Consider the following 15,654-nt stretch of genomic DNA (forward strand, 5'->3'; position numbering starts at 1 on the left):
AGGGAAGCAGGTGGTAGAACAATACTCAGAACACAACTAAATGAATACATATTGATAAAGAATCCCTCTGAAGAGAATGCATCTCTCTGGGAAGCAGAGTCGGTAAGGGAAAATGATTAGTTATAAGAATCAAGAAAAAGGAGGTTTGCAGAAGCATTGTCCTGAACAGAGGTTTTCCTGGCCCTGATCCTGTGAGAGAGCTTAAAGTTTCCTTAAGGAAAGATTTTTCTGAAACGCAACTTGCATCCTCCATTCTGAAGGAATGCACTGATCAGGCCCGAGGGATGACCTATACCCTTATCAGTTATCAAAGTTAATTAACAAACTTTCATCATGCACGCATGTATGTGCAAGTATGTGTGTGATATCTGGATGCACACAGGCTTGGGGTTTCAGCTCTTGGGGGTGGGGAGTGCTATTCTAATAAGGTCAGGAGAGTCAGCTATCAGAACTTAAAAGGACAGTGATGAGTCTCTGAGGTCAAGGCCATCAGTGGACCTTCAGTGCATCCCTGTGTGTCACAGGCTGAGCTGCCCATTTTCAGGTGCAACAGAAGATACTCTTCAAAGATAGTCACCATCTCTTTGCTTCCTGGCAAAACCATACATTTATCCAGTACTCTCAAATTTTCTTGACTAATGCAAAAAAAAAAAAAAAAAAAAAAAAAAAAACAATACATGGTTCACTTACCCCATCCACCCCCAGTCCAAGGGACATACTTTAACTTTTTTAAGGCTCACAAAGCAGACCCTTTTGCCTGCTGTGAGTCTTAGACCACCCTTTGAGAATCACTGTCCCAAACGCAAGCCAAATTCTACTGCAGTTTTATGGCAGAAGGGTACGTCCCTTTCTTGGCAGCCTGTTCAATTCTGCCAACATATACACTGTGTCCACTGTGTGCCAGCTGTGCAAAACACCTCTAATCCCTTCTAATGACAGATGCCACCAAAGTAGGAAGGAACTTTGTATATGCGGGGCCGGGGGCCAACTCTAGGGAGCTGGCAGGTCTACAGAAGCTATGTTTTCACACTTGGAAAGAGAGTTGAGTGGGAAGGTGAGACCTGTGATGATGAAGGGGCCTGGAGGCTTCTGGATAATTTACACTCACACCACCGAGAGTGGGAAGAGAACTCTCAAGAAGCATCAGGGCCACCAGAAGGGCCAAAACCTTCCAAATAGTTTCACAACTACAACAGCTTCCCTTGTTTTGCTCACAAACCTGGTCAAGAGTTCTGGCTTCCTCTGAGATGGTGAAGAAGAGAGGTCTGAAGAACTAGCCTGAACCCATGACAGATCTTCCATGGGGAGTTGTGGAGGAATGCTGCTTTGAAGGCTCTCTGGATCCCCGGGTTCTGGGGATATGCCTGAAATTGTCCAATTATCAGGAAGCCATAACTGGACTGGAAAGTATTAATGAAATGGGGGGGATTAGTCTCAAGTAAGAGATGTTACCCAGGGAAAACATCAAAACATAGGGCAAAGATTAAGAACCTCTTGATGGAATGACAAGGCCCACCTAATTCACTGGTAAAAACAAATCCCTAGTAGGAAGAGGAACAGAGAAAAGGGAGATAGCTGAACCCACAAGAAACATCTCCAAGGTTTTTCCTACATTAGTTGTGGCCAAGGTATTTTTTTTTTTTTTGTCTTTTGTCTTTTTGTCTTTTGTTGTTGTTGTTGTTGTTGCTATTTCTTGGGCCGCTCCCGCGGCATATGGAGGTTCCCAGGCTAGGGGTTGAATCGGAGCTGTAGCCACTGGCCTACGCCAGAGGCACAGCAACGCAGGATCCGAGCCGTGTCTGCAACCTACACCACAGCTCATGGCAACGCCGGATCGTTAACCCACTGAGCAAGGGCAGGGACCGAACCCGCAACCTCATGGTTCCTAGTCAGATTCGTTAACCACTGCGCCACGATGGGAACTCCGCCAAGGTATATTTTAAACAGAGAAACCATGTCCATCATCCACTGGTCATGGCAACTCAACAATAATTTTTAATCTCACATCTCTTACTCATTCCTGGTAGAAAAATAAATGAACATGCTTAGCTTCATTCTTTGCTTGCAGAATTATTTTCATTTTCATACTAGACTTTTCAGCCAAAGAAACTTGCCCTAAAGCTATTCAGCAAATACCTTAGTTGAAGACCTCATAGGAGACGGCTCCAGCTCCTTTTAAAAGATAATGCCTACTAGTTGAAATGCTACTAATACATACTCATGTTTGCAAACTTAGATGCCTTCAGAAAGATGCAATTTATGATAGTGTAGGGCAGCAGAAGGTCACATGAAGAAAAGCATGAATACAAGACAAACCAAAACAAGTAATTATTTAATTTTGTGAGTCATCCTAATATAATCTTTCCAGATGCTTTTGGCCTCTGACAAAGACAGAGCATGGCATTTAGATGAGCATGGAGAGGGATAGCATCATGCCTCTATTTCTAGGAAGGTTACTGGTTGTGTGGCATCCTGCTTGCTCATCCTCCTGGCACTTACCTATGGAAGGGTGATGGCAGTCTGCTCATTCTCACCACCATCCATTCAGGGTCAAGGATCATGCCTGATGATGAGCTAGCTCAGGTGATTGTAGCAGCATACTGTAGGCATAAGAAGCAGCCATGAAACACAACCTTGGTTTTTCTACTTACAAAATGGGACTGTGCATAATCCCAACCTACTTCGCTAGAATGATGTCAGAATAGTTTAAAAAAAAAATGCCTGTAAATTACTCTAGAACCCTAAAGGTTTCATGCAGAAATCCATGCAAGAGTTCCATTCTGAACTTCATCAAAGGGCTCATCAGTTAGTAAGTGTGAAAGGGATCTTAATTTTATAAAACTAACCAAACTATAATTGTTCCTAGAGGCTGGTCTAAAAGATAGTGTTAAAATGAGGCTCTCATATCAGCTGTTACTTAAATCCTCAGCTGCTCTGTCTTTACCTCTTTGTCTTCCCCTTTCCTTCTGAAACCTGTAATCCCACTGTGTGTGTGTGTGTGTGTGTGTGTGTGTGTGTCTGTCTGTCTGTCTGTCTGTCTGTCTGCATGCGCGCGTGCACTGGAGGAGCTTGTAGACTCAGGTCCGAGGGAAAACACAGAAGCTATGTCTGGATTCCCAAATAAGGCTGTGATTTCCTTTGTTCCTACTGCTGGAGTCTCCCTGGCTGATTAAGTCTGAGGCTTCTCCCAGGTTTTGTTGGTCCATGAATGGAGCCTCTTCAGTGCTCACTGGAGTGCAATACCATTGATGCTTCCTCCGCCTGCTCCCTTCCTCTCCCAGCCCAGTGGAGCTGATGGATTAATCCTGCCGTTTACTTGGAAGGCTCATTGGCAGAAATGCAAGCTGAGGTAGAAGAGGACTGGAGTTGGAAGGGACCATGGATACCATCTTTCTAGAATCTAAACTCCTCATTTTTTTTAACCGAGGCCCAGGACAGAGCAGTTAGGGGCCTGGCCCAAGTCCTGCAGCAAAGGGTGAGGGAGAACCTTGACTTCCAAGGCTTTCCATGCTTCCCACCACAGGCACTTCTCAGGGAGGCCTGAAAGCGGGGTCCGGACATAGAACAATAATACCTGTCTATACACAGTCTTTCACATGCTTATAGCCAAGTGAGGGATCTGGTAACTAAAATCATGGATCTTTGTTGGAAGATATGAAGGGGGTCTAGAGTATTGCCTGGTAAGAGTCAGAAAGCTTCCTCATTTCCTAGTGATTTCTCTGTAATTTTTATTTTCCTGCCATATGCCTCAGTCTCACATACTTGCCCCAAGCCCATGACTCTGCAGGTTATCTGACCCCCAGAGTCCCTGCCAGAGATCCTGGCTTCTGACAACTTTCCTTTTTAGAGACAACACTTTACAGCATTGATGACTTCCTGACACATTATATGTTTATTTGTTTGACTGCCTCCAGTCACTTAAAATGTAAGCCTCTTTAGGACAAGAACTTTGTTTTGTCCATAGATGTATCACTCCAATCACTGTCCCCTGGCTTCCTTTCCTTCTCAAAATTATCTGGTTCTTTACCTTCATAACAGAATGTAAATAACTGATAGCCATTTAAAAGTAACACTTTCCAGGGGACATTTTAGAAAAACTCTAAACCTTCAGCCAAAAGAATGAGTCCTTAATAGTAGAATTACAGATATTGGCCAACAGATGGGAGATGGAGTAAGAGGTGATAGGCCTTCATGGAGCCAATTATAAACCAGCAGATTCACAGCCCTGGGATGCTACTGAATTCCTGAGAACCTTTGCCAGTGATTGTGAAATGGTAGCCAGAGAGCAGCCAAATCTTAACAGCAAATAGCGTTGAAAAGGATTTGTGAAAAATAGGTCATTTGTAGCATGATGTTCCCAGTGTAAATGAGCAAAACCTTTCAAAATGTAATTTGGCAATACATAGTGAGAGCCAACCAATATTTAAACCACTTGATCCAGACATATTACTCCTGTGAATTCATCCTAAGGAATAATCAAGAATAAGAGAAAAGCTCTATGTATAAAAATTATATTACCATAGTATTTCTAGCAGTTAAAATTTGGAAAGAACACTAAATGATGAATAGTAATGAAAAAATAATGCAAGGTAAACTATACAAGAGATCTGAGTTATAGTGCATCTGATCAACCCACTAGCTGTGAGAACTTGGGTAGATTATTTAATGTCTCCAAGCTGCGGCTTCCTTGTCTGTAAAATTTCTTCTCTGCAGTAGCAGTGACTCATTCATTCATGAAGGTGTGAGGATTAGATGAGATCATTGCAAATAAAGTACTTAGTGCCAGGCACATAGTTATCCCTTTATTATTATTACTACACATTATTATTTCAATAGGTGGCATTATATCTTCGTGGAATGAATTAGTGAACCCAAATACCTAAATCTCCCAGCTTTCTAGATCAATGAATATTACAGGAATCACATTGAAGCCTGAGGCCCCCATTATGAGTACACATCTCATGGGTATGGGTTTGGGATCTGTTGATTCCAAATAGGTAGGACTTGAGGGTATCTTTTCTGAGAGGTTGCCTCACATTTTCACCCCCAATTAACCAAAAATAACTTGGCTTTGTAGAACAGGACAGATAATCCCTTTCTACTGTCTTGCCTGGGCACATTCTGTGAAGGGAGGAGAATTGCAGGCAAAATGGGAAAGGAAAGAGGTGAAAGAGGTCCAATTAATGAGATAGCTTCTTCTCTGGCTTTTCAGCTGTTTCTGAGCTTGTTTTTAACCATGGACCCCCTCACAAAGCTTTTACCCCTCCCCTTCTTCCCTGGTCTTGACCCCCAACTCAGTCCTCAAATCTGATATTATTGCTGGCTGGTGCAGATCTGGAAGTCCTCAGAGAACAGGGGATGCCTACTTGGGGAAACTCAGAGAGTGCTCTGGTCCTGGATCTTAAAAAATAATAATACTAAATGCATTGGCTCAATTTGCAAAGCAGTATCCTTTTTCCTACCCTCTCTTGCTTCTATATTTACCTACCACAGATTGGACTCCAAATCTGGGATTTTTCTCTTTTCAACTGTTGGTGGTATAGTAATTTGATCTACTTGGCTCCTTGTCTATTTGTTTTGTTGTTGGAAAAGTGTGTGTGTGTGTGTAGGTTATTATATTTACAGTGAAGGTCCTATGGTTGCCCCTTGGTGCTTATGAATTTATATCCATGGACAAGTTGGGGTACACAATCCTTGGGTATAGCTTGTGAATATTAAGCTTTAAGTATCTGTTCACATTTGTATATCCTAGTACTTGGATGTATTTGTATCAACTCTTATGTTAGCCAAAAAGTACAGCCTGCCAAGAAAAGCATATGTTTCCTACTTAAGGATTTCCAGAATGATGTCTCCTCAAATGAATGAAAGAGGAGGCAATGCTATGCAAGGACTGCAATTACACACTATACATTTTCCAGATGATTTAAGAAAGCATGCAGGGGGAGTTCCCACCATGGTGCAATGCAGTAAGGATCCAGTGTTGTCTCTGGTGGCTCAGGGGGCGCAAATTAGATGCCCGGTGTAGTGGGTTAAGGATCTGATGTTTAAGTTGCAGCTGTGGCTTGTTTTTGATCCCTGGCTCAGGAAATTCCATATGCTGTGGGTGCAACTGAAAGAAAGAAAAGAAAAAATTAAAATGGTAAAGAAAGGATGAAAAAAGAAAGAAAGAAAGAAAGCAAGCAAGCAAGCAAGCAAGCAAGCAAGCAGGGCCGTGTTAAAGGTGTTCATGGGCCCTAGGTACTTTGGCCTTTGTATGCCCCTTCTTCCATATAAAAGTATTAAAAGGATGGATTGTGAATTTGGGCTTAATAGATGCAAACTACTGCCTTTGAAATAGATAAGCAATGAGATCCTGCTGTATAGCACTGGGAACTCTATCTAGTAACTAATGATACAGCATGATAATGTGAGAAAAAGAATGTATATATATGTATGTGTGACTGTGTCACCTTGCTGTATAGTAGAAAATTGACAGAACACTGTAAACCAGCTATAATGGAAAAAATAAAAATCATTATAAAAAAGTATTAAAAGGTATCCTTTATAACTCCTTTGAACATAATAAATTTGATACATTTTTCTCTTCTGATTTTATGACAAATTAAAATGTTTTTATGTCTCCTTAAAAGGATGGCTTCTTAAAGGATTGTGGGTTCCCTATGTTTGCTGCACCCAGTGGGTGTCAGCCTGGAGCTGGGACATGGCTGAGAAGAAGGACTTTGAAGGGGGCCAAGGTCCTACCCACAAAAGCTCCACCACCGTAGCCTTCCATCTGCAATATCTGAGAGCTTAGGGACTTCTCATATAAAATCTATGACATATGTTGCTAACCAGCAGTAAGTAAGTACAGTGCAGTGGTTCGTGCCATTAATCAGAGATAAATTCCAGTTTTGCCACTTACCTGCTCTGTGACCTTGGGCCATCATTTAACTTTCCTGAGCCTCAGTCTCCTTATCTATAGTAGGTGGAAAATAATACATTCCTCCTGGTGTTGTGAGAATTTAAGGAGGTGATGGATATAAAATGCCTTTGCCCAGTGTCTGGCCCTTTCCTAAGCATGCACTACATTATAGCCTTTAGCAGCTACTTCTCATTTCTGTTTGGGGGCTTTTGTGCAATATGAATTTAGTCACCTGGCCTTGAGTGCAGTAAGATCATATGGGAGGCATGCATCCAGGTGAGTAAGAGCCAGGTAATCCTAGTGGAAAAACTCACTTGATGCTGAGAGACACATCAACTGGTTCCTTAAAGATCCAACAGGAAAGTCCCCATTTGGGGTCTCAACTTTTACCCCTGAATGTTATGCCCATCCCTTAGCTCCATTGTGCCATGTTCTTGTTATAGATGGCCCAAGACACATACTTTAGAGGCTCCAGCCTTCTTGGAACCCACCTAGCCCACTGGTGAGTTCCCATTCTTCAGCCTCTTCTTTCCCTTGTTCCTTTCCAAACTCAGATTAAGGTTTTCCATTGGCTCACTGCCCTCCCAGATCTAAGTTTCTTCCAATGTTTCATTGTTCCAGTTCATCCCTGCATCCCTCCACATAGCCTAAAATTAATATTCCTCTCTCTCTCTTTTTTCCCCTTATTCTATGCCAGCCAGGTACTGCACCTGCCATGTCTCATTTAATCTTCCACACACTACTACCAGGTAACTATGAGAACCTTTATTTTTACAGATGAGGAAACTGATTTCAGAGCAGTTAAATGACTTTGCTCAAGTTGGTCTAAAAGGATTTGAATATGTATCCTTCTGGTGCTGAAAGTTTAGTACATGCTTTTTTTTTTTCAATTAATTAGCTCCATAATCCTTTATCTACAATTTCCGCATCTGAAAAAGAGCTCTAAAAATCACAAAATGTTTTTTTTCTCAAAACTCTTTTGGTCAAAAAATTGATGTGAACCAATGAGGCTGGTAATAATGTTCACTTATCTCACTTAGCATGGTCAATAAAGTTTGGATTTTCCTGGGCACTGCTTTTTCTGCTATAACATGATCTTAAAGTTAAAAACAAACAAACAAAAAAGCAATGGCATTTCCACCATGGCACAGTTTGTTAAGAATCTGAATGCAGCAGCTTGGGTCGCTGTGGAGCTGCATGTTCAATCCCTGGCCCGGCACAGTGGGTTAAATTATCTGGTGTCGCTGCAACTGCAGTTCAGGTCACAGCTGTGGCTTGGATTCAATCCCTGGCCCAGGAATATCCATATGCTGTGGATGAGGCCATAAAAAGAAAAAAAAGAAGAAAAAAAAAAGTGTGAAGTCCCAGAGCAGTGTAGGGCCCCATGTGTCCCAGCAGTGACCCTGCAGGGTGAGTGAAGGCAAGCATGCTAGAACTCTGAACTTTAATCCTGCAGCTAAGCCAGAAAGATATTCCACTGAATTTCCCATCCAGGTCCCAGCAAGGCTGCTGCAAACTGGCTAAGCATCCTTCCCAATAAGCAGATCTTGGGCCATAGCAAAGTAAAATAAATCTTCCTACTTGACTATCGAAGGGAGAAGATTGAATCCTGCTGCTGACCAAGGGGCCCATTGGGACAAGAGCAAAACAGTCTGTGTCCTCTGTTTAGGATAACAACATGCTTGAATTACACAAGACAGCATACACATGAATGTCTAGCTGAGGATCCCTCAGGAGCAATTCTACCTGGCCCTCTATAACCCTGGGATGGTCAGGGGTGTCCTGGGTGTTCAGAACGGAACTGTATGGGCTCAGGAGAGAGAGGACACAGTAGAGATAGAAGTTCAAAGGGCAAGAGCCTAGGACCTAAGACCTCTGACCTTGGAATCTCCCTTTGTGGCCAATGGTGCACTTCATTTCTTTCTTCCTAAGAAGAGGGAGCTGAAACTCAGCCCAAAATATAGCCTCTCCAGGTCTCTGACATTTTGAAACCTTACAGGAATGTGACATGGGAAGGAGCTGATGGGTTTCGATGTGGAGACGGCTGGTAGAAACTGTCTAACGGTCATCTGTGAGGTCTAAGAAGGGCTGGTCTTCCTTAGGGAGCCATCAAAAGCAGATTCTGGTGAGACTGGTCCACATGGATAGGCCCTAAAAGTCCATTCAGGCAGTGGCTAGAAACCAGGATCATATGCAGAACCTCACCCAGTATAGAGAAAAATAAGTGAGGCATGAGCCATAAAAGTGCCCAACATCTCTTCAGTTCTCCATCCTTGTTCATGAAATGGCTGAGGAGACACCTCTGGCTTCTCCTGGTTTGGGTGATGTCATTTCCATATTTGGACTCTGCCTTACAAATAATGTGACCCACCCCTCATCAGAACAGGGGAAATAATACTTTTCAGACTGGAACAAAGCCTAATCTAACAGACTTTCAGATTTAGCAAAAGTACACTGTGTACCTTGTCTTTTAGTTCTGGATATTGTCTCGGTAGAGGGTACAGGGAGACTGGGAAAGGAGGTTTGTACGAAAGGGGATAGCTTTAAGTGTGGATGCTTGGTTATTCCTTAGGTTCTTTTGTCACTTAGATGAAAGTGTACAAAGAACAGCTGTCATTTCCAATATCTTGAAGCCCACAGAGGCACTTGGATGCCATCAGAGGCAATCGCCAGTGACAGACAAAAGATGTTTTGGAATCTATTTATGTAAATAAAAATACACACACAGAGGGTAATATCTAGTGCAGGAGTGCCTTTAAAGTTGTATTAAGCATGTTGCCTATGGGGTATGGTAGTGAAACGGGAGCAGCTATGGGTATAGAGGGAGAAATAAGCCAACGTAAGAGCTTTGCACAAACCAAAGATGACAAAGTGACTAACTCTGAGCAACTGCTGTTAAATAGTGAGAAGGTGTATGACAAGGGCTTAATTTCCAAAATATACAAATAGCCCATAAAGCTCAACAACAGAAAAACAAACAACCCAATTGAAAAACGGGCCAAAGACCTAAATAGACATTTCTTCAAAGAAGAAATACAAATGGCCAATAAGCACATGAAAAATGCTCAACACTGCTAATTATTAGAGAAATGCACATCAAAACTATAAGAAGGTACCACCTCACACTGGTCAGAATGATCATTATTAAAAAGTCTACAAATAACAAATGCTGGAGAGGGTGTGGAGAAAAGGGAACCCTCCTATACTGTTGGTGGGAATGTAAGTTGGTGCAACCATTATGGAAAACAGTATGGAGGGTCCTCAGAAAACTAAGCATAGAGTTACCACATGATCCATCATTCCCACTCCTGGGCATACATCCAGACAAAACTATAATTCAAAAAAGATACATGGACTCCTATTTTCATTGCAGCACTGTTTACAATAGCCAAGGCAAGGAAAACACCTAAATGTCCATCGACAGATGAATGGATTAAGAGATGTGGTACCTATATATGATGGAATATTACTCAGCTATAAAAAAAGAATGAAATAATGCCATTTGCAGCAAAATGGATGGACCTAGAGATTCTCATTTTAAGTGAAATAAGTCAGAAACAGAAAGACATATACCATAAGATATCACTTATATGTGGAATTTCAAACATGACAAAAATGAGCCTATCTACAAAACAGAAACAAACTCACAGACAAGAACAGATTTGAGGTTGCCAAGTGGGGAGGTGTTGAGAAAGGAATGAGGTGGGAAGTTGGGGTTAACAGTTGTGAGCTATTATATATGGAGGAGATAAACAACAACGTCCTACTGTATAGCTCAGAGAACTATATTCAATGTCTTGATAAACCATAATGGAAAAAAATATTTTTAAAAAAGAGGGTGTATATATGTATAATTGAATCGCTTTGTTGTACAGTGACAACAACATTGTAAATGAACTATAATTCAATTTTTAAAAAGTGAGAAGATATATAGTAACACCAGCTTCAAGTGTCTGTGGTGAGAGTTACTGAAATAACCAGACATAGTATGCAGTAGGGTTCACAAACTGTTTCTACTCCCCCTTCATTTATGGCTATGAAGATGCCACCCAGGACAGGAATGGAAGGGAAAGTGTCAGTGTCCTGAGTGGAATTTAATTCTTAAAGTATGAGTAAAAAGGAACCCTTCTACACTGTTGCTGGGAATATAAGCCAGTGCAACCATTGTGGAGAACAGTATGGAGGGTCCTCAAAAAACTAAATATAGAACTACTATATGATCCACCAATCCCACTCCTGCACCCATATCTGGTGAAAACCATAATTCAAAAAGATATATTCACCCCAATGTTCACTGAAGTGCCATTCACAATAACCAAGACATGGAAGCAACCTAAATGTCCATCACAGAGGACTGGATAAAGAAGATGTGGTGCATATACACAATGGAATATTACTCAGTCATAAAAAATAATGAAATAATGCCACTTGCAGCAAAATGGATGAACCTAGAAATTATTATGCTAAGCGAAGAAAGTTAAAGACAAATACATGATTTCACCAATATGTGGAATCTAATAAAAAATGATACAAAAGAACTTTCAAAAAAGAAACAGACTCAAAGATTTTAAAACCAAATTTATGGTTACCAAAGGTGAAATGTAGGGGAGGGGAATAAATTAAGGGGTTGGGACTGACATATACACATTAGTATATATAAAATAAATAGGTAACAAGGACCTATGTATGGCACAGGGTTATTTACTCAATACTGTGTAATAACCCACGTGGGAAAAAAATCAGAAAAGGAATGGATGTATGTATAACTGATAACACTTTTCTGTACACCTGAAACTAACACAGCTTCATAGGTCAATTATGCTCAAATAAAATCTGTTAAAAATACCAGTAAACTTGAGTGTGCTTCATATTCAGGTTCCAACACACTTTCCATAAATGTGGAAAACAGTAAGCAATCTTAAGTTTTTCTGACCTCAGAAGCCCATTCAATTCAATTATTTGCTTATAGAAAGATTTAAAAGCATGGTGCTGAGAGATGATGATGACAGTGATGATGAATAAAAACCAGGAATGCTTAATTTCCTGAAGTGTTTTTGGATGATTTTCCAATTTCTCTGGAGGAATAATTCAAAATCAACCTAATATATGAATAACACACAAAGACTTTGCTGGGGGCCACCAGGAAACAGGTTAACTTCCTAGGAAGAGGCTCATACAGCCTGAATTAATAACACATTCAACCTGAAAACATGAAGCATTTTCTTGAAAGAGCATCAGGGAAAGGGAACAACAATGCTTAAGGTGCTCTGGAAAGGATAGAGCAAGGACCAGTGTGTTGCAATGAAAATACACTGGTCCCCTACTACCTGTGGTTTCACTTTCTACAGTTTCAGTTATCTGTGATCAACTGTGGGCCGAGAATATTAGATGGAAAATTCTGGAAGTAAACAATTCATAAGTTTTAAATTGCATGCCATTCTGGGAAGCATGACGAAATCTTGTGCTCCCCCTTTGGGATCCCGACCATCAACATCATCACAGTGTGAAGCTGCAGCATCACCCAAAGCAGACAGTCCTTCTGAACTATCACCAGAAGGCCAACAGTAGCCTAACACTATGTCACAATGCCTGCATCATCACCTCACTTCATCTCCTCATGCAGGCATTTTAAAACCTCACATCACCAAAAGAAGGGCAAGTATAATACAGTAAGGTACTTTGAGAGAGAGAAAGAGAGATCACAATCACATAACTTTCATAACAGTATATAGTTATAATGGTCCTATTTCATTGTTAGTTATTGTCACTAATCTCTTACTGTGCCTAATTTATAAATTAAACTTTATCATAGGTATATATGCATAGGAAAAAAAATTATTCAGGGTTCAGAACTATCCACGGTTTCAGGCATCCACTAGGTATATCTTGGGACATAGCCCCTGTGGACAAGTGGGAACTATTGTATACAAATATGGCTCTCAGAAATGTCTTCTTTTGAGACTCCAAAGAGGGATATAAAGTACTCTTCATAAATCAATTAGATCATTAACGAATAAGTTGAAGAACTGTCCTCTCCCAACGTGAACAGAAGTTTCTAAGTTTGAGGGAAAGTATTTTTTATCTTGATCTTTAAAAATTAGGCAGTGGCAACGTAGGCATTCTAATAAAAGTGGACAAGCCAAGGAACACTGCAAGCTTGCTGACACTGGAGACAGCGAAAGTGACCATGCTGGCCACTGTGAGAAGGGCTGCTGGCATCAGTGATCTTTGCTATAGCAAAAGAAACCACTCTGGATTTTCTGCAATGATGGAAGTTTGATACGAATGGATGCCATCCACAGGGTCTACAAAACTACACTAATAAGAGGTATAAAGGATGAGCTTGGGATCGAGGTCTCTGCCCCCTTACAAGTGGACAGGCACTGGGGAAAGAAGCTATAGCATCTCTGGGGACCTGGGTGCCTTCCTTTCTCTTCCTTTGCCTTTCTCTTAAATTTTAGCAGAATGGCTGTTTCCCTCTGTGCAAGGATTCTCTCAGATCGCACTGGGTCACGAGTTTTATGGCTTACTACCTGAGGAACAGTGATAAGAATTTTTCTCTTCATCTCATATATTTGCAAAGCCTTGTGGAAAAGACAAAGAGGGAGCCATTTCCCTTAAATTTCTAGACCAAGGGCATTGGGAAGAAATTAACAACCAGGATTTAAATCCAAATAATGTCCATTTCCTTGGCTTTGCATTGTTTTCCCCTAACTCTGGGGATAGTAAGAGCTGGTTCTGAGTGGGCAGTCCAGCCAGGGGGTGGCTCTGATTTTCAGGGAAAATCTGCAGGGTAAGCTGAAAGGAGAGGCAAATCCAGGAAACTTGTGATGCATTCATTCACCTTCAGATTTCTAGACCTGGAGAATCCTGAAGCTAGGAAAGGCCTCACAGATTATCTGGTCAGAAACTCCAATCTGGGGTCCTTGAACAGGCGGGGATCCTCAAAGACAAAAAAAAAGGGGGGGGCTCTAAAAGCTTTTCTTCAATAACTTTAAAGTTTAAAAGGAATCATATACATTTAACTTTCAACAAACTCCTGACTGATGATGACGCCAGGTAATTAATTTGGTTTTTAGCATTGGGAGCTCGTGGGGATTTGAGGCTCTGGTGGGCTGATGACACCATGGGAAAAATACAGGAATGGGGCCTTTGTAGTGACGACACTGGGAATCAAGATCAAGATCAAATCTCACTTTGTAGGACTGGTAACTGAGATTCTTAGTGAGTTGATGGGTTATGTAGAATGACTGGGTGGGCTTTTTGGAAGCTCCTAAGGCCCCTCAGTTCACATAAATTCTTGAATGAAAGAAGATGTTAATGTTTGTTTATTTAGTTCAAGATTGAATAAGTAGCATTTCACTTTTTTACATTTTTATTCTGTCCATGATTGGATGCTGGAGAAGGAATTTGAAAGAGAAGATAGCCTGCTTTTCTCAATTTTTCTTGGAGACCTGGTACATGGCCCAAAGCTTAGAATGAGATGCAGACATGTATGGACTCATTCCCTCTTTACTTTATAGGACTAGAGCAGACATTAGCCTCCAAAACTGAAATCCTGTTTGTCTAAGCAATCTGCTTATTGATGTATTAAATGGTGCTTAAGATTTGGGAGTTTCCTTTGCTGGGACTAAACAAGTAACTGAAATAAGCTTCATGCTTTGAGAAGTGCACTGTATCTAAGTTAACCACACAATCTCACACAACTGAAGTGTTTATAGAAAAGAGTAGCTTCCAATGCTAGGAAACTGTCTGTGTATATATAGGTCCTCTGTGCGGGGAGGTTGAAAGAGCATGCGAATCTATTGCTAGACTTTGTTCTTCATCCCGTCTGGAAAATCACTGCTGCTCACATCACTGCTCCTGACTGTCAAAGAAGATAAGGTGTTTCAGAAAAGCACTTAAGGCTAACATACCTTAAGATGAGTTAACACTGCCATTGATTTCCTAGAATTTCTTAGCAGCTGAGTCTTGGTGGCTGGGCTGATATGAACTAAGACAACGTGAATTAAGCCTTGGTGGCTGGGATGATTCACTAAGAGGGGGAATCTTTGTCTTCAGGGTGTTCCAGCAGGAAACGTTTACACAGCTCAGAGAAATGTTCAAGAGGAGGCTGAGCCCCACCTATTTAGTCACCTCATTTCTATGAGCTCTAATCATCCTTGGCTTCACTTGGGTAAGGCCTCACTTGGGAAAACCCAAGGAAAAGTTGAAAAAGACTTTTGAAGGTAATTATTTAGTCCTTATGTTCTGAGAAGGAGCAAAGGGATAGGAAGAGGACCCAATGTCAAGAGCAAACTGGAAGACTATAGTGTTAGTCGTGACTATTTCTCTAAGGCTTAACTTAGCGCATTTGTATTTGTCTCGTCGAGATATTATTCACATATCATAACATTCACTGATTTAAAGTGTACAATTCAGCAGTTTTAGTACCCTCACAAGGTTGCACAAACACCACCACTACCTAATTCTAAAACATTTCGCCCCTCCCTGTAAAAGAAGAAACCCTGTAACCTTTAGCAGTCATGTAGGCCTGCATCAAATGACTCACTCATTCATTCAAGTCATTCAACAGACACACATGGAGCACTTGGTAAGCTCCAGGCATGAGATAATTTAACCCTGCACCTTGCAGCAGGGGCACCCACAGCACGGTGAACTTAGCCATTACCTTAGAGAGCTGAGAGTCTCTTTCAGGATTTACAGGAGAGTCTGTAGGTGTGAGACTGGGAGCTAGAGGTGGGTCATTTATC

General features: G+C 41.2%; 1 protein-coding gene across 1 annotated transcript in view; it reads right to left on the bottom strand.

Moving 5' to 3' along the window:
• Positions 2,330 to 15,654, bottom strand: part of GTPBP8 (GTP binding protein 8 (putative)) — a 110,084-nt gene continuing 96,759 nt past the window's right edge. Inside the window, exon 6 of the mRNA XM_013982454.2 lies at positions 2,330 to 2,600. Within this exon, the coding sequence (XP_013837908.2) occupies positions 2,558 to 2,600 (43 nt within the window). The 3' untranslated portion in view covers positions 2,330 to 2,557. The remainder of the gene's footprint in view (positions 2,601 to 15,654) is intronic.

This window comes from Sus scrofa, chromosome 13 (genome assembly GCF_000003025.6).
Source record: "Sus scrofa isolate TJ Tabasco breed Duroc chromosome 13, Sscrofa11.1, whole genome shotgun sequence".
NCBI lineage: Eukaryota > Metazoa > Chordata > Mammalia > Artiodactyla > Suidae > Sus > Sus scrofa.